At 36.9% G+C, this 19,969-nt stretch overlaps 1 protein-coding gene across 4 annotated transcripts in view; it reads right to left on the bottom strand.

Annotated features, from left to right (window-relative positions):
- The window catches only part of LOC139961031 (uncharacterized), a 181,979-nt gene that overhangs the window by 96,100 nt on the left and 65,910 nt on the right, over positions 1-19,969 (bottom strand). For all 4 annotated transcript variants that reach the window (XM_071959841.1, XM_071959844.1, XM_071959843.1 and 1 more), the window contains exons 5-6: positions 16,144-16,287; positions 10,209-10,409 (exon numbers count right to left, since the gene is read on the bottom strand). In XM_071959841.1, the coding sequence (XP_071815942.1) occupies positions 10,209-10,409; positions 16,144-16,287 (345 nt within the window). The remainder of the gene's footprint in view (positions 1-10,208; positions 10,410-16,143; positions 16,288-19,969) is intronic.

Genomic DNA, 19,969 nt, shown 5'->3' with positions numbered 1-19,969 from the left:
GCCTATAAAGAGAACAACTGTATTGGAATGAAAGCAATAAGAAGCAACAACTAGCTTGGTCTAAAACTATTGGGGTTGGACTGCATGAGAACTGCAATACATTATGGTGTCTTTTATTGAGTCAGATTAATCTATTCAGCTCATAGAAGATTTCAATTCTTTCTGACTTCAAATTCAAGGAGGAATCAGGTTCCATTTTGAAACTTCTAAAATCAGACACCGCAACCACAATATCAATTATATATTCCCTGTTTTTCAACACTTGTCAAAATTGGAAGAAAACCTGGGGTTTTACAGATAATAGTATCTTTATACCACACATTAATAAAACTATGTTTTGCCACTTAAGTGTATAGTTCCTCCCCAGTGCCCTGCCCTGCCCCCACCACCACAAATAAGATCAGACCATATAGTAAAATAAACTACACAGCTATTGTGTTATATGTTGTCAACACTTCCAATTACTTCAGAAGAAGTGCCATAAATGAATGGCACTTGTTAATCAAATAGTGAATCCTTCCTATAGAGATTACACAGTAGCAAAACATTGCCAGATTTGTTCTAATGGCTACAAAATTTGAAATACGTAACAAACTTTATAGCATTTTTTATTTTTTGAATATTCATAATTTTGCATAATATTCTAACTTATAACAACTTCTTTACTAACAGTAATTTACATGGTAACATAAACTGAGCAAGCAAGGCAGTCTTCACTGTAACTACCTATACCTCATCATTATCAGTACAGTCCCTATTAAAAAGAAATGTTCACTGGGTATTATTGGTAATGTTCTCTTTTGTAAGTTCTCTATCGTAAATGAAAAAAAAGGCATCGTAGGCTGTATATTAACCATTGGTAGCTACTACACTTTCCTATTCGAAATGATAATTTGAAAACAGCAATATTCAGAGATAAAGCTATAGTTGCCCCCTGGTATTGTAGTCATGTGCAATCATTTTCTGTTGATTACAACATTATACAGCATGTAAGTTAACTTGGATATATATATATGAATATTTTAATGCGCTAGAGTTGAAAGCTTCACATAAGTATCCCTTGGAGGGACTCTCAGAAGAAAGTAATGAGTATAAATATCCGATGTGTTGTGAATAGTCACGACATTCCCTCTGGTAATTTCCGGTAATTTATGTATTATACTACCATTACCTCCACACTTCTTCACTTTAATGCAAAGAAATTGGCAAAAAAACAAATTGCAGAGCTTATACTGTACATGTTCCTGATTTAAAATAACTACCTGTTTTAAGTGACAGTCGAATGCGATGTTATCGAAAGAGCTATAAACATCTTCAAAAAACCCAGATTGTTCACTGAAAAAGAAGGATCTTACTAATAACTTATTGCGGGCAGATATATAAAAAAAAAATGTAATAGGAAAGATGATATTACTGGAGGTAAGATGTTATTTTTGGTCTTGAAAACTTAGAAAGACTGATAAATCTCAAAGCTTCAGTCTGCTGGACCTATAATGTCAATTACTGACCAATTAAACCTGCTAGCTTCATAAAGCTACAGGCTGGGAAGCTTGAATGTGATAGACCTAACAATGCTAGGCTGGCCAAATTGAACCTGATAAAGCTAGCTCTATTAAGCTTGAAACTGCTAGACCTACAACTTTTTTATGCTAGGTTGGCCAAATTGAACCTGATAAAGCTAGGCTAGGAAGCTTGAATCTGCAATATATCTATATGCTAGGTTGGCCAAATCGAACTTGCAAATTAAATTTTCTAGAATTACAACTTGTTTCTATTGTATATCTCTGTCAGTTGTAAATTCTATAGAGAACATTCAAGTTTATAATTAGGCCTATGTAATATCTAAGTTTTGGATGTGAAGCTGATTCACAATGTTACCAGATTTTTGCTTGAAAAAGGAAGAATTTCTCAAAACATAGGAGAGTTTAGCATCCTCAGAATTACTGTGTGCTTTGTAAACTTGTTTTAAAAGGACAGAGAGGTTTAACAAAGACTTTCAGGTTAAATTCTTTCCAAAGGCCTTAAATTAAAGTGCTTTCTTTGCTTCTCAGGTTAAAGTATTATCGAACTGAAACGTTCATAAGTACATTTGAGACTTAAATTTTAAAGTTTCTGCACAATTCTTCTGAAGGCGGGGGATTAAACGCACATAAGAAATGAAATCAAAAGGGAAAAAAAAAGTCTAAGAACTTCAATTGGTGGCTTAAAAAGAAACAGACACAGAAATTTGAGATATAAAACGTCTGTATTTTATTATTTCTTTCTGTCTTAACTGCACGCACAGTACTAGCTTTTGATAATTAATCCTTTCACACGGGACTAAAACCAGCCTTATAAGACTCATCTGATCCAAGTTTATTATTAAGTTCATAAATAATTCATATTTTTGAAATCTAATATTTGAGCTCGGTATAGTTATTTCCCAGGACGAAATCAAGTGTATATGAAACCAAACGAAGAGAGTAAAAGATGTAATGGATGTGAAATGTACAAGGAGTGGAATGCTTCGACAAAAAGAGAAAGAGCTGTTATAAGGTGATATCAATGATTGTTCAGTGAACATATGAAAGGTATCATTTACCTCAGAAATGGCATATTGCATGTAAATTGTGTACATTTATCGCATGGCAGTAACAAATGCTTTAGCCAACTGATATACTCTATAATCAGGTGCGTATCCAGGGGGGGGGCGTTGGGGGCGCGCGCCCCCCGGGTAAGGAAAAGAGGAGAGAAAAAAAAGAGAAGAAAAAAGGGAAAAGGAGGGGGAAAAAAAAGAAAAGGAGGAGAGGAAGGAAGGGAAAAGAAAAAGAAAAAAGTGAGAAAAAGGAAAAAAGGAGGGAGTAGAAGATAGCCAAGACCTCGGGAAGAGAAAGACGAACAGTCATAGTTAAAGCGCTGATCCCTATAATATACACAGGGTAGCCAGTGACAGATCAAGGATTACGGAGGGGGTGTGCGCCTCACCCTACCCCTTACACCGACAACTCCATTTTTGACGTTTCCATTTTTCCTCTCTCACTAATGTATCTATATAAATACTATATATGGTCTATCATAACGCGTGTGTGTATGGACGCCATAAACAATTGTACAATTGTGCTATATGGAACCAACTGTGGCTGGTCTTGAACTCGACCGAGTCGTCGGGGTACATGACGCATTTCGGGAAGGGGGCGAGCGCCCCCCCCCCCGAGCAAATTTTCTTTATGACATCGCTAGTAATTTCAAAATAGACAATGCTTAGATGCAACTTACAAGGCCTGGGAAGTGTCATTTCCAGCGATCTGGGAGGCATTTTCGGCCAAAATTTTTCTTGTACGCTTCGCGCCAACTCATGGTGGCGCTTCGCTTAGATAGTTTGCCTACAGACTTCGCCCCTCCCTTGGCAATTACTCGCTACACGCCTGTTCGAATTTGTAAAGCAAAGAGCAGATATAACATCATATCAGTGAGCATTGAAATGCATGTTCCACGATAAACAGCCTCAAAAACTGTCTATGTGTGTAGTTAAAGGCGTAGGAGCGCAATTGGATTTGGGGGCTGTAATGACTTGCCCGAAAAAAAAGCCAAAATTTTTCGCGCGCTAAGCGCGCGTTCAACACATCGATGCCAATATCATATAGCAAGCATCGGTCATTACAGTGCATGGCATCGTGTACCGCACGGTCCGTCAAAGTTGCACAGTATACCGCTAGATGCTATGTAAACAACCAAATGTCTTATGTAGATGGAGAAAAATCATGCAGATCCATTTATGTCAAAACTCTCTTTTACAGTAGTAATGTCGGCCAAGCTTACAACTTTATTTTAATTACCAAGGAGATCATTTTTAAGCTATTCATTGCTATTTATTTTTCTTTCAGTAGGTGCCCGAAAAAGATGGGAACAAATTTGGTTGCGGGGGGGGGGAGGGGGGCTGCAACCACCGCCTCCTACGGGACCTACGCCTATGTGTGTAGTGTTCGGTTTCGATATACCTGATATCGGAAATATCTGCTATTTTTCATTTCCTTCAACCAAGTTTTATAATAGCCATTATAAGAGGTTGCAATATTTGTACACCAAGAAATAAACTGTGTCGGAATTTTCGAAAATTTCCTCACCAACATTCTTCATCATACTTTCCTCTACTCGTGCAACTTTGACCTGTCTGTTAGGGGATTAAGGAGGTTTTTCTATATTGCTTGTTCATAGATTGAATTTTGTGCAACATTATGGGTATGTTTTGAAGTGAATTTTCAAATTCTCAACAAATAATGGGCTTAAAACCTTGAAAAGTGGGGCTTTCGGATATTATGGGCCGTGACGTAGAATCACCTACAAAAGCAATGATCCATAGGACATGCAATGAGGTCGAACATGATGTGTGACTGGTGGCAATCTTCAAAAAGGTTATGGATAGAAAAAACTTTTGGGAAATACTTGGTTCTCAGGCAAAAGTGTACATCTGGTTGCTCATTTTCAAGCCCGAGAAGTGCTATTTCCGGTGATCTGGGGGGTATCAAAACCAGAAATTTTCTTGTACGCTGCGCGCCAACCGATGGTGGCGCTCCGCTTAGATAGTAATTCGCGCCCCCCGGGTTAGAAAATCCTGGATACGCGCCTGATAATGTGCAGATATGAATGTCTTCAAGATTTACATAAGTAGAAAATGTTGAATCAAACATAGACACAAAATTGAGCTCTATATTGTATCTGGCAATAATGTTCATGCAGAACCAGCTTCCTCTCTATACTTACGAAGTGACGGTATGTACTCCTTCTCTCTTAGCAACTTAAAGAACAAAAACACTGTCAGAAAGTGGAATTAAATTAAATTGACAGGGGAGGGGGGAGGAGGGAGGGTGTGGTCCTGTGGAATTGTGCCTTCAGATAGCTCTCTTGCAGCTATTTAACACCTTAAGCACAGAAATACATATCAGAGAGGAATTTTTAATTTTCTTTTGGAATGTATTTCAATATCCCAGTGGGAGTCCAAGTGGAGGCAGGGGCAGGAGGGGAGGGAGGAGAAAAGCCCCAGGTGGTGCTGCATTCTATTAGGCTGATATTTCCCAATTCTGGGGAATATAGATGTAAGGTAGAGTTTCAGTTTCGTTGAGCCACAACAATACACCAGCTTATTAGGGCTATATTCTCATATTCTTGTGCATTAATTTTCACAGGAAAGCAAAAAAGACCAAACCATATATAACAAGTTCTTCATGCTGGTGTCATTTTATATTATATAAATATCACTGTATCTCTTTATGTCCCTATATTATGTTTTTAAATTCACAGGCCAACCTGACTTCCTTAGGTTTGTCACATTTCTTCAGACCACTCTCTGTTATATATTTTTTTACTTAGTACTAGATGCAGAGTGAACTGATTTGAACAATATATTTAGCAGATCCTTTGCTCTAATGGCAATGCACAGTACATAGAGTATCAGTCAGACTCACACTGACAAGTGTTAAATCATATAGACAGGAGAGCTTGATATCTGATAAACAGCAGATAGTATCCATTGAAAGCATTTAAACACTTTCACACCTTGATCATGTACTAGTAGACTTGATCATTTGTACCGACGCGGAATCTCTTAATTCGAGGAAACCAAAATCCATCATCATCATCATCATCATCATCATCATCATCATCATCATCGGTCTAGATGTGATACAGATAATTATCATGAACAGATCACCCCATACAGTGAAAGAAAACAAAATAATTCTCCTTCAAAGTATGAGATGAAAAAAAATGAGAAAGAGAAAATGATTTAGATCCTCATGGCACTATGACATCACAGATGTACAACATGACTTGTTTCCAGACTAAACTCTCAATTAGGATATCTCCCAAAAATGAAACAAAATTTTGTCTTAGCTGTTTAAGAGAGCTGTTCTTTGCAAAGACCTAGACCTCATTATATGCCAAAGAGGATGGTTGGGAATTGTGTCCCATTTAATGTTTGTAAGACAGAGGAGTATCATCATGTCTTCCTCCCTGCAAATTGTTTCACGGTATTCAGCATTTGATATCAAGTTAATATGCTCTGCCTGCTTCTAACATTATATAGATTAGTACTGTGCCTGCATAACTCACATGAAATGCAAATGTATACTGTGGCCAGTATTTGGCTTTTTGTTCTCCAGCAGTCTGAAAAACAGGCTGTGTTTAGCTCAAGCACAGCACATCCATTAAGACCAGGCTGAGATTTAATTTAAACCTAATTGCGTAAGCTTTATCAAAATGTGACTCTGCCCACTTTCATAGTAAATATGATTTGGCATGATAAAATTACGGTATAAACAGGAAAATGTACAATATTTACACCAAACAAATAACATGTACTGCCAGCTACTTAATTTTGCAAAGCAATAAAGAGAGAGAGAGAAAATTACACAGCCCCCTCTACCCCTCCTTTAAATGTTAGCACTTTTAACTTTCTATAAAATTATCAAAAGTCCATCCGCCCCCCAACCCCAAGCAAAACTTGCTACGAGAAGGGATTACAATTATATACAGTAAACATCTCAGTGAAGTAAAATAATCTGTGGATGTCAGTAAATGGCTTGATGAAGTTCTGACAAGAATGGTCAATAAATAGAAATCCTAACAGAATCATGACTTTACTAAACAAGAAAAGAAAACAAAAGAGTGGAAAGAGTTTATCCCAGTGATCAGAGAATTTGATGCTTTCATCATCAGGGCTTAAATTTATAACGACATAAAACCCAAAATAATGATTGTGACAGGTCACCACCGTTTAGATTAGATACCGTAACAATCAAGTACGAGATTTACTCGGAATCTTAAAAGCAATCTTAAATTTCATTCTGAATAGTTCCCGGCCTATACCGTCCTACTACAGGCTATTAAACTGGGCTATATATGCTTGCCGTGAAATCCAAACTACAGATGAACTTGGTGAACAACATTCCAGGAACTTACTAGATAAATCTTCTCTGACGACTCTGTTCGTTACTCCAGAGTACTTCCAAGTAGAGGAAGTCATACCCATCCTGCAAGTTCACGGATGTCATCAATCCGTCCCTATCCGGGAATAGCAACACTCTTCTCAAGTCCGAACTATTCTGGTAATATCTGGTTGGACGTCTCACGTACTCACATTCGATCCTCTTGCTTGCTTTTATCGCAGAGTTTTTAATTTCTGAAATAACGATCTTCGAGCACTCCGATTGCAAACAACAAGTGACAACCTGATCCTTCTATCAATTTGTTAGCAGCGTGACGCATAAGAAATTCAACCCAGCACACTTCGAGGACAAGACTACTTTCCCGAGCAAAGAATGGGGCCTTTTGGGAATACCTCTCCATCAAGATATTGAAACAGAGAGAAAAAGGGGGTAATACATTTCCTTTTCTTTCTTTTCAAATGCTGTTAAGCTCATTATAGACTATACTTTCATTAAGATATGATTTATATTAAAAAAAAAAAAAACCTCTTGTATTGGTGGCATGGAAACGTGTACTGATCGGACAATATTCATTGATCATTGATTATTCAGTGCAAAGTGAAAAGCAATTGAATAAGTTCAACCTGGTCTATTTTCATAATTAAGCACTTTAAAATCTAAGTCATATCCGAGGGAAATAAAAAGAGAAAAAAAACAACGTTTGCTTTGCCTCTCCTCTTTGTTAATTGGGGCAAGATGCAAAGTTAATGGACTCGAGTTGTCGAACATCTTCAAATGTGTCTGCTAGGAAGCATTCCCATTCACAGTAGAATTAGCCAATTTAACTGGGTATTCTCAAATGTGTTGAAAGCAGTGACTAATGTTGTCTGTCAACTACTGTATAACACATTGAAAGCTAGTAAAATTTGTAGTAATTGCTGTTAACCACTTGAAATTTGAGATGAAATGATGATAACCTTTCACAGTCTAGTTGGAAGTAAAGCAGTCGCAGAAGTCGAAAGCATGAAATATGGAGAAATAGTAAAACAAAAAAATCAATAAAAAAAAACAACTCAAAACACGCCTTACGAAAGCCTGTATGATAATCCTTAGCGGTAGCTTTCTCAATTGTCAGCTGAAATATTTGAGTTCCGTTGTTATAGCATTGCACACAATGATATTTCTAAAACTAATATTGTTGGTGTTATTGACACTGTCCTTGGACACAGCAATGAAATTAACAACCAGCGCAAAGCTATGAGATTTCCTTATTGTATCATATTGCAAGGTTAGGTGGATCAAACCTCTCAGGATATGGCCACCTGCTGAGCAATTAAGCAATGTGTAATTAACTATGAAAGATTGTATAGTATGCAGAGGTATATGCAGGACTGGCAAAATATGCAGCAGAATATTGCTTTCTGCTGCATCATAAAATGTGCTTATATAGCTGAATTGACACTAACACTGCAGCTAAGAAATGCTCTGTAATAATACATACACTCCCTGCTGATAGGAAATTGACACAAGTCTACTCTACAGCAAAGAAAGAGACAATGATTTATAGCTATAAGATTTAATACCAACTGCAGCTACAATTCAAGTAGATTCTGACAATGTATATACTTCAGGGTCCATATCTCAGTCACAATTGCTTAAGTTGTTTCGCTACGAGACTGCATAGCTTCGAGGCTAACACTAATACTTCACCATATGATTATCGCTGGTGCTGTAAAGCTTACACCAACTGCAGCTATAAATGAGAAACTGACTAGGTAAATGTTTGCAGTTGACACCAATACTCCACCATATGATTATCACTGGTGCTGCATAGTTTACACCAACTGCAGCTATAAAGGAGAAACTGACTATGTAAATGTTTGCAGTCGACACCAAGTCTGCACCATATGATTATCGCTGATGTTGTATAGCTGTGAAATTGAGACCAACAGCAGTTGTAAACTTAACACTGACAACATGAATGACACCGTCACTTCACACATGAAATTATTATCAGTAATGTTTCATAGCTATAAGGGTGACAACTGCTGCAGTTATAAAGTACAAACTGACATGGATAACTTCGAGGTTGACGTTACAAATAAATATGTCTGATGTTGACACCAATACTTCACCATTGTTGTTAACACTGATGTTTGCATAGCTATTAGATTAGATGAAAAAGTTGACACTGAAGGTGATTAGCTTTGAGGTTAACACTAATACTTCACCCTACAATTATCACTGATATATACTGATACACTGATATTGTCACTGGAGTATGTAGCTGTCAGAGTTCCATCCACTACTGCTAGACACTAATAATTGACAGATTTACTGTAATATGAATACTACACTCATACGATTTGTTGTAGTAATAACTCAGTTATTTCAGGTATCAAACTGATACCATCCAGCGTGATTGGCACCAATTAAATGCTACAATGCAGTTTTGACATATACACGTAGTGGAGCATTTATAATTTACTTTGGAAAACATCATAGCTATGAGATCTGCACAGTAAACATTTCTTTACTTTTTTCCCCATTAACCTCTTCAACTTCTACCCCCCCCCTCCCCTTTCCCCCATAAAAAATAGTAAAGAAATAAAATGAATGTAACCGTACATATCCATTTGTTGATTTGATCAAACAATAGAAAAATGATATATAACATGTGTACCTACAGGAAACAGCCAACTTTTCACCACAAAAGAAAAATTAATGCTAAAAACAAGATTTTGCAAAGATTACCACCAATAAACACAAAGCATGATCAACTGTTTAGATTATGATATGGGCGTCACCAAACAGAACTGTGATAAATGATTCTACTGGTAGTATTTTTTATCCGATTGAGAATTTTTTAACAACTCAGGTATTAAAGAATCTATACATACTTGCTACACTCTTCAATGATAACCAAGTAATGTAATTTAAAGGAAATAATATCCTTAATATACACTGATAAATTGTGACTTAGTATTACTGGTCAAGAATAATTAAGAATATTCATGCAGTTCTTTTGAGTAATTGGGGGATTTTAAAGGAGTAAAGTAACAACTTTTCAATTTTCCACCCAATTTTCCATTGTTTGTCGAACGAGCCAAACGAGGATACCTATACAATAAAATCAAAGTATCTTGTTGTGGGAACAGAACCTGCAACATTGTTGATAACATTTCAAATTCACTATAAATTCCTCCCATGATACAGAGGAAAGCTCCTTTAATGACAGTTAGCACGGTACCACATGGAATTGAAGGGGGAAAAAAGACAATATGAAAAGAAAGAATGAAGACTAACCTAATCGTTGAATGCTGGAGTAGTACATGTGGATTTTGCTAGTATTGTCACTCCTGCCAAACCATCTGACTCGTACGAACGTCCCACTCGACGCCAGAGATTCCACAATGTTCGATTCGGAGGCAGACGTGAAGATGAGAGGGGAGGAAGATGTCCAGCCGTCCCTCACTTCAAATGTTTCGTCGCCGCCGATTTCAAAGTCTGAGTAGAAGGATAATGGAAGGAAGTATCCGTGTGATAGGCTAACGCTAGTATGACAAAATGCAATGCTTATTTTGTTCCCATATGACTAACATAGTATTCACAATATGCTCACATCCAAGCTGCATGTGCTCCGAGCCTCCTTAACTCGGCTTGTCGACAAGTGTTAGCATCCTGTAATTGACTGGATGACAAATTGGAGCCCCCAAGGACTCGGCAAAAAAAAACTACGGAAAATCACTCTGTAAATAAAGCCATGTTTGCAAACTCTCCACGACACCATGCTGAGTGAAAAACAGGAGTTGATTTCTTTCAAAACAACGCGGGCTCCTGCAAGATCTTATTGCTATCAGATGGCTGCAATATTGTTTCAGGGCAATACTAGGCAAAAAATGAGGGTGTAATTATTGGAGAACACTTTATCAATATTACCCAAACTCCCATTTGAACATTTCCAACAGGGGCAGAGAATCTAGAGGCAGATGATGAATTTTTTTATCTGGTTGGGGTTTATGCTGTCGGCAGCTGCAGATTTCTATTCTGTAAATCAATACCAAGACATGAGGCCAACGGGTGCTTAGATGAAGATGAAAGTAGCATAATTGTGATATGAATTTCAAAAATCGGAATAAAGATGATATGTATAAAAATAAAAAACAGGATGTTATGTAGGCTATCAGAGCATGACGTGCCAGGACAGACAATCTGGATGTATTCCTTAGACAATTTTCTCGATTTCAGGTGGCGTAAATTTACTTTAACTAGTTGAAAACACCCTGAGAAGCAGTGATTGATTTGTTCAACTTGATGAGAGTTACCTTGAAGCCGTGCAGTTGATAACTAACTAATACCCTATCAATTCTCTGTTGCGCCATGATTACCAGCGAACACATGACATTCTAACTTTCATACTTCTACGGTTTAGTTATCTAGCCCATTATGAAGCCACTGCTTACAGCCGCCTTACTTTACTTTTTTCTTCTATCAAACGATTACTATTTTAAGCAAGCGTAGAAGAAATGTAGTCTATGACTAAAGGAAAGTAATGATAATATTTTTCTTATACAAAAAATGTCTGTCATAGTTAGTTAGAAATGAAACAAAATAAGGCAATCATCCCATTTTGATGAATAATTAAGGGAATGCTGCATTTCGCGAGAGGTAACAACAAAATGGCCGCACCTTTACAGAACAGAACAGAGGTAAAGAAGCCTTAAAGATTTGTGTTATTGGCTCCAATTATAGCACGCTATAGCTAGGAAAGTTTTGTGATTACGTAATCGACATCCCAGGAACGGTCATAAAACGATCTCAGGCTTTACAATTAGCCTACATAGCTAGGCTCTTTGTGTAAACACTGTGTGGAAATATGTTCATGTCTACAGTGTAGTTAATTATACAGCATTCACACAATTAAAGACCTTCATACCAGAAAAAATATGTAGCAGGCGTTGCAGACTAATTGGTAGAAAGTGGTCATTTTACGACCAGGCAGGTCGTTTACGTAATCTCAATAAACTTTTCCATGATAACGTGCTATATTTGGGGTCTATACAGCGGACCTTTGAGGACACAGAGAGTTTGCGCATAATGTGTTTGACGATCATCAAATGATAACCATGGAAATCAGGTGTGGTGTCCAGACTATATTTACTAGTGTTGCTACGATAATCGTTTTCAATATCGGTATCGGCCGATATTTGCAATATCGGCAGCATATCGGTATCGGTAAAATTTTGCCTAATTGCCGATAACAGCAAACCGATATTGAAATTTTCTTTTTAACAGCAGAGCTACTTCTTTATACTTGCAATGATTTGTTAATCTGTCCAAGACGATCCATTTCTTTAGCGTCAGTTAAACTCAGATTCATTTTCGATTAATATCCATGTAGACCTGACCCTCCGTAACCTCTAAAAACACGTCTACGGCGCGCGAATATAACCAATGACCTTCGTTCGTGAACCTTGGCCTACACACAGCATTAGTGCAGCATACATACACTGTACTAACCATTCATTTTCCCAAAGGCCTCCGTGAAAACCTTGAACATGATGCATAACTGCACAGCTCAGCAGTGTTGGAAAACCTTATTCAATTTTCACGAACACACTGCCGATTTCCCGCCTGTGTTCGCCCAGCGAACACGCCGAGCATGCGTAGCGTGCGAGCATAAAGGCGTGGTGTCCAGGGGTCCGCCATAGGGCCTTGGTGGGGTCATGGGGTAGAACCCCTCGTGGGAAAATTTTGGCATTTTTTGCGTGTCTGGCGATGAAAAAATTCGCAGTTGCAGATGCAAAATACTGGCAACTTTTTTATTTAAATTGTCACGAAACTGATAAAAATTTTAAAATGACAAGTTAGAGTAGCTATATTATGTTATAAAATGAAAAGAGATTTAATCTGTGTTTCAATCTTTAAAAAGTGCACCTTACAAAACCTCCGATGTTATGAAACAAGCAACGTTCAGCAAAGCCCTGTTTCTAGACTGCCTAACAATGAATAGCGAGCACTATGCGTACATTTTTACAACTGCAATGTTTAACCCTATACCCAACTACCACGGTACATGTGCTGTGAATTTTCCCAGGTACCTTCCCACACAACTGTGAGCTCATCCCCCGTGTAACACCTGTTTGTTAACACTTTTTGGCACGTTGCCAGGGAACATTTTAGTTACGTGAGATCCGTAACCGCCGAGGTGGTTAGGCTATTTGCTATACACTTAAGTATGGTAGGATATAATTTTTTCCGTATTTTTGGAAATTCTAGAAAATACTTTCTTTTTCCCCCGCTTAACAACAGATTTGGTCTTACGGTATATTCATAAATGGATGCACTAGAGCCTTGTTTACATGACATTAGTTGCATTTAGTACGATATGCCAGTTTTGCGTGAATTTTTTCGAAAGTGTTTTGCTCGATCTTTCGTAATATTTGAAAGGTGTACTACCTTACTTTCCGTACACAATTGGTCATTTCTCTACTGATTTTCAGTTTTTTCCTCTATTTGGTCAAGTGAATAAGTTGTACATTGAGTATAAACTCAATAAATTTTAACTTTTACATTGTGATCGACAGTTCGAACCTAATTAAGATGCAATTTTGCAAGCATACGTTAACACTGTAGCTACTTGTAAGTCTTTACGATGTTAAGGCTCACATTTACTGCGTCCATTTTATTATCGTGTGCAGCGCTGCAGTGAAAAAGATTCCGGTTGGATTTCAATTACCATTTTCTTTTTCAAAATCAGGAAAAAAGTCATTCTTTTCAACTTAGGACAAAAGGAAAACAAAACACCATATTTTGTTGTTTACTTGAAGATTTATTTGTGAATGTATGCATGACTAAAAAGTACGATTTTGCCTTTATTTTGTCTGTTAAAAAATATCGGTATCGTATCGGTATCGGACCGATATTGGGATGATAATATCGGATATCGGCCAAAACCGATATTGGTAATATTATTGGTATATTTTATTATCTGTAAGAGTAAAATGACAAACTCTGTTTTTTTCAGCAGAGCAGGTTATAAATGCCTCTAAAAATAAAAAAATTCAATAATGAATTTGCAACCACTTGACTTTCAATTTGACAAATAATTGTCCATTCAGAGATCGGCACCGATGCCATCAGATGTTACAACAGGAAGGAGGGTGCAGGGTTATTAAACTTCCTCTGAACAATAAAGTCAACGATCTTTAGTAACCTCTTCTCCCCTCGCCGAGTCATAGCTGTCGTCAAAAGGCTCTTCATTTCACCAATTGAGCATGGAATGTACGGGGAAATTTCGAGCATCAACGTTTCATGGGAATTTTATTGCTGTTACCATGTGAACAAGATCTCCCATAGATGAACCAGATACCAACATTTTTCACCTTGGCAATCAGCTGCAGGCAGCTAGATGTAACTCGGACTAGGAATCAAATCACCTTTTAGTCTTTCCATTTTACTTTATCGTTGTTTTGTCTTGATAAAAATATGAACACATTAAACTTGTTCTATTTCTTGATTCTCTAGCAATTTCACTGTGACATGCTGTTCTGAACTTAATTATGATAATTAACATTTCACAGTTAATCAGGAATCTTGAGGGTTTTTTATTATTCCTTTCTTAGTTTTTGATCAGTATGTTACTTGCAGACATGAATCTTCTAAAAAAATTGCACATACATCATAGAATTATGCCACAAGCGAGAGCTTAAATGTCTACTCCCAAAGAAACTTGTAATGTGTAAAGAATTATTTTCCTGAATGTATAATGGAAAACTCATTAAGGTTAGAATTACGATCATAATAGGCATGAAGAAGTAAACATAGTTCTCTCATCTTCTCTTATTAAATACTGCATAAAAAATATGAAATCTTTTAATATTAAAATGCCCCAGGTGTTATTCAAAAGTTTGTACATCTAACAGAAATTTGTAATCTGAAATAAAGTATGTATGATGCATTTTTGTTTATTAATCTTGGAAAAAGAATAACTCTTCAAGCCTTCAAGGCCAGTATAAGATTTCAGTGTTGGTTCACGATACTTTAGAAAATAAGAAATAAATTTAACAAAAAACAAACTAGCCAAAAACAAAATGGCAAATACTCTTATCACCCTCAATCAAAAATTTTTGTGATGTGAAAAATTTGTTTTTTGGCAATGCAATTAAGGATTTGTATGATCCCTAACTCCAATTTGCACAAACCTATTATATTACAAAATAAACCTCTGACTCCAAGTTAATGTTGTCAGTATGACCATGGAGCTATCTGTTTAAAGCTCCATGGTATGACTGACACAAACCCTCTTTCATCCAATATTTTCCACTTGATATGGCCTACAGTGGACCAAGTTTGTGTGTTAGTCAGCATATCACTCACATTGAACACTGTACGATGCACTGCAGTAGCATAATTTCGGTTGGTATTACATGATGATTCAATTGCTTTATTAAATAAATTTCCCCAGTCATCTCTCCAGCAGTCACGTGACCAAAAAGAAGATTAATATGGACCAAACTTTAACTGTTTGCAAGCTCGGTTAAATGTAATGGTTTGGCACAAAATCTCAGAATCCTTCATGATGATATTAGCAGCAATAGAAAATGCAAGTTACTATTTGCTGCGACATTTTATTCAGATTGCAAGATTTGTACAAGAGAAATTTTTTGTATTTTGATTTAATTTTATCATTTATCTGGCAGTAATTTAAACTTTACTTACCTTCTAAAGTAAACACGAGGTAACCGGTCTCTATCTTGATATACCAGAGATAATCAACATTGGTTAGTCCAGAGATTCTGGACCATAATTTAAACTTTACTTATCTTCTAAAGTAAACACAAGGTAACCGGTCTCTATCTTGATGTACCAGAGATAATCAACATTGGTTAGTCCAGAGAATCTGGACCATAATTTAAACTTTACTTACTTTCTAAAGTAAACACAAGGTAACCGGTCTCTATCTTGATGTACCAGAGATAATCAACATTGGTTAGTCCAGAGATTCTGGACCATAATTTAAACTTTACTTACCTTCTAAAGTAAACACAAGGTAACCGGTCTCTATCTTGATGTACCAGAGATAATCAACATTGGTTAGTCCAGAGATTCTGGACCATAATTTAAACTTTACTTACTTTCTAAAGTAAACACAAGGTAACCGGTCTCTATCTTGATGTACCAGAGATAATCAACATTGGTTAGTCCAGAGATTCTGGACCATAATTTAAACTTTACTTACCTTCTAAAGTAAACACAAGGTAACCGGTCTCTATCTTGATGTACCAGAGATAATCAACATTGGTTAGTCCAGAGATTCTGGACCATGGTGGAATGGAGGTATCAAGATGATCAAAGTCAGATGTCAGAATCTTTGTTTTTTGAACTGTGTTAAATAAACAGGAAACAAGAAGTAGATAATTCGTTGAGAAAATGTAAAAATAATCAAAATAAAATAAAGGGTAACACCATCTATTATAACATGTAAAATAACAAAAGAACCATCTTCTAAAATAAACAACATTTCTGTGATATGAGTTTATCATCTACAGGATTGAAGTGAGTGGTGAAGTGGGCTGACAATTATTAAAGCACAGTTACAAATAAAGACAAACATTAGCAAGTAGGGTAACCTATCAAATTTTGGGAGCAGCTGTTGATCCCTCTACTTCACTGTGGCTATGCTTGTACTGCAGTTTATTAAACTCCCCCCCCTCCCCCCACCCTTGTGATTATTTTTATGTTTTCTCTTGGATACAATATTGTCACTGATATCAGAAATGTTTGTCAAGCAGCCAAGAGTGAGATCTTTGATAGTTATGAGATATCCAAGGTACTTCACATTATAACCACTGCATAGTTTGTGTTCCTCTGCTGATAATCATAATCGAGAAAGACTTGACTTTGACAACCCCCGCTGCTGGATCACACACTAATGATATCTGTTGCAATATATAAACCCAGCGAGCAGTAACTGTTTCCAGAATTCATAAAAGACGACTTGGAACCTCTAGAAATCTGAATTCATTTCCTCGATAAAGCGTCACACTGCAGGCAGTCTTGCCTTTGAGTTTTCATTTTTCATCGATTCTGACGAAGTAAATTATCTTTCCCCTCCCTTGGGTGAGACTTCCCTTGGATTTAAATTTCAAATGTGTAGAAGAATTCACTCAGATTCAACTTGTGGATGGGTCCTTGAGTATTTCAAACAAGACATTTCGTTGTCCTACGATGGTCCGCTGGGACTCTAAGGGGATTTATCGTTGCACTGCTGCTGTATACAAACCAAGCACCCTGGAATCCTGAAAGCAAACACTTATCAAATTGGATGGGAAATTGGGCTCCCCAGAGATATGTGACTAAAATCCGCTGCAAAGATATCTTTTTACTTTGCCAACGAAATATACTGAAAAGTAAATAACATTAGTCGTCCTCACATAGGCTGATATCATGCATATTATATGTATTTATAAGTGAATACTACACCATGGTAAATAATTAATAGTTTGTACTTACACAGTTGAGTTTAAGACTGACCTAAGGCTAAACAGCATTAATTTCCATGAGCATGCATGGTGCAATGTTCACAGGTTGTATAGTCTGATACCTCCTATGGAATGGCTATATACAAGGATGGAGTTTAGGCAGAATTTTATTCTGGGTATGTCGTAGTCCAAGAGAAAAGGAATATTGAATTATCATAAGTGTTTCTTTATATTCCTTTAAAGGTAACCAGTATAGGCCCCAAATTGGAAAAACTCATCTTACAACCTCTGTTCTATGATATTGTTGCAATATCCCGCCGAGTTTATATTGTAAGTTGATCGAGAATTGAAACGTCAGTTTAAACTCCACATTTTGAACCTGTTCACCTCTGCTCTTAAATTGCTGTATTGTGGCACGTGCCGCCTGCAACATCACAGAGATGTTTCATGTCGAGGTCTGTCAAAAACCACCCTAGGAATTCAATTTCCGCTTGTGTCACAACTGCCTTAAACGGCTGAAAACATTTCAACTGGAATTTTGCCACACGACTCAATCCCATTAAAACATGACCACGAAAGAAATTGCTTGTGGCCATCATTAGATTTAGAACCAAATCCTTGCCGACAACCTTTCCTCCTTCCTTAGGAAATGTTTGGCTTCCATAGTAGCAGTCCATCCCCCGATCTGATGACCGTTTTACCATCTGCTATCATGAATGATGGTGCTGCCCACTTTGACATTGTGATAACCACCCTTCCACAAGGAGGAGCCCCTTGTCCATCCTCTCCAACCTCTCTTTCAACAACCTAATTGTTCTCAAAGTGGACGCAAAGGTTGTAATTGGCAACAGTTTACTATAAATGCACCTGTAGGACGCCAGCAGCATTGTGCTCTCTATTGTTCCAATTTGCCGATTATAAACTTCGCGATTGAAATTAATACGATAACATTTATATCATGAAACGAAAAGCTGTTCGCTCGCAGGCAGGCTAGAAGGTAGGTTAAGTCGACTGTTTGCTCGCAGGGTGGTCCTGTCAACAACAGGCTCCATTTACAGCGTGCGCGCACAATCACAGAAAATAATTCTGACAAGACACCTAGGGAGGATTGCCTTTGGAAGGTACAGTAAATTAAATGTTTTTACTTGTTGTAAAGCTAAAAAATAAACGAAAAGAAACAAGAGGCAGGAGAGACAGGGAGAATGAGAGAGAGATAGAGAAGGGGAGGGGGGGGGCTTTTAAATTTCCTCATCGTATTTCATATTATCATAATAATGCAAGTTTATAATAGCAACACTAATAAAGCAATGAAAGAAGCTACTTTTGTAAAGGAAAATGCGGAAAATCTGATTTCATTGTTGCAAGACAATGTATTTTGCACTTTTAGTATTAAAGAGAAATTGGTTAATTACTGAAATCATTCCAAATTATTTTTCTTATCGTGGGCAATGAGTAATAGAAGTTAAATTCCCTTACACTTGTGGACATGTTTGATATGCATGTAGCGCCACCAACTTTGCCAGTTTGCTTGAAGCAACAAATGGGATTATTCGCAATTAAAGAGGAGGTCTCACAATAAAAATGATTTTATAGAGTATTCCTACTTACAATACAACTCAGAGGAATGCAGTGGTTGTACTAGGTAATATAAACAGGACTTTTTATTAATGTTTCATTACATTTACATAGATGGAAACATCACATACCTGAGGATGCTTAATTGCCTGTGTGGCTGTATGACATTACAACATTAATTTCTTTTATTTTCATAACTCTTTTTATTTTCCGTTTATGTCACTTCACTTCTATTTTTCGCTTTTCACATGATTACCCAGTTTGAAAATTATATCCACAGTTGGCAATTACTTTTGCCATAAAACTGGTGAAATCAGTAAGTGTTAAATAAACTGACGATATAGTTTGCTTTTAATAGTTGATCAGTGTACACCAGAATCACACCAGAAGAATTTGTCCAGTAAAAGCTTCAAAGCTTTGCACAGGCAAAAATAACTACAATTACATATCTGGGATTTTTAATAAATTATATAGTATACAGTAGGAGTGGCTTATGATTATATCTAGATCTAGATCATTTACTGGTTATCTAATTATTGTTTTCAGAAAAAGTTATAGAGTACAATACACAGAAAAAGACATGAAACCATGAAAGGACAAAACCCAATAAACATAATTTACAGTAAATATCAAAACAAATGTAAAACATAAAACAGGCCAAACTAGAACCTTGTTATATATAAAAACTAATAGTGGCCCACAAGAAAGAAGAGGACGATCAGTTCCTGTGCACCGTTGGTACCGTGATTGCCAGTCGACAACAACAACAAATCTAGGTTTCAATCTCTGTTCAACATAATTAAACGCTCATATCTGTCATACCCACACAGAAGTGGAGAGTTGAATTATCCTTCACATGAACTGACTTTGATCTCTCGCAACGAAAAAATTGCAGTCTTCAAACACTAGCTTACTTCATAGACAGAGAGGACAAAATTAAAAGGAATCCCTTGCCAGAAGATTTCCGTTCATTTTTTGGCATCCTCGCAATATCCTGTGAGTAATATC

The sequence above is a fragment of the Apostichopus japonicus genome, chromosome 20 (genome assembly GCF_037975245.1).
Source record: "Apostichopus japonicus isolate 1M-3 chromosome 20, ASM3797524v1, whole genome shotgun sequence".
Classification (NCBI taxonomy): Eukaryota; Metazoa; Echinodermata; class Holothuroidea; order Aspidochirotida; family Stichopodidae; genus Apostichopus; species Apostichopus japonicus.
Note: the sequence above shows the minus strand (reverse complement) of the source record. Positions and strands in the feature narration are given on the sequence as shown.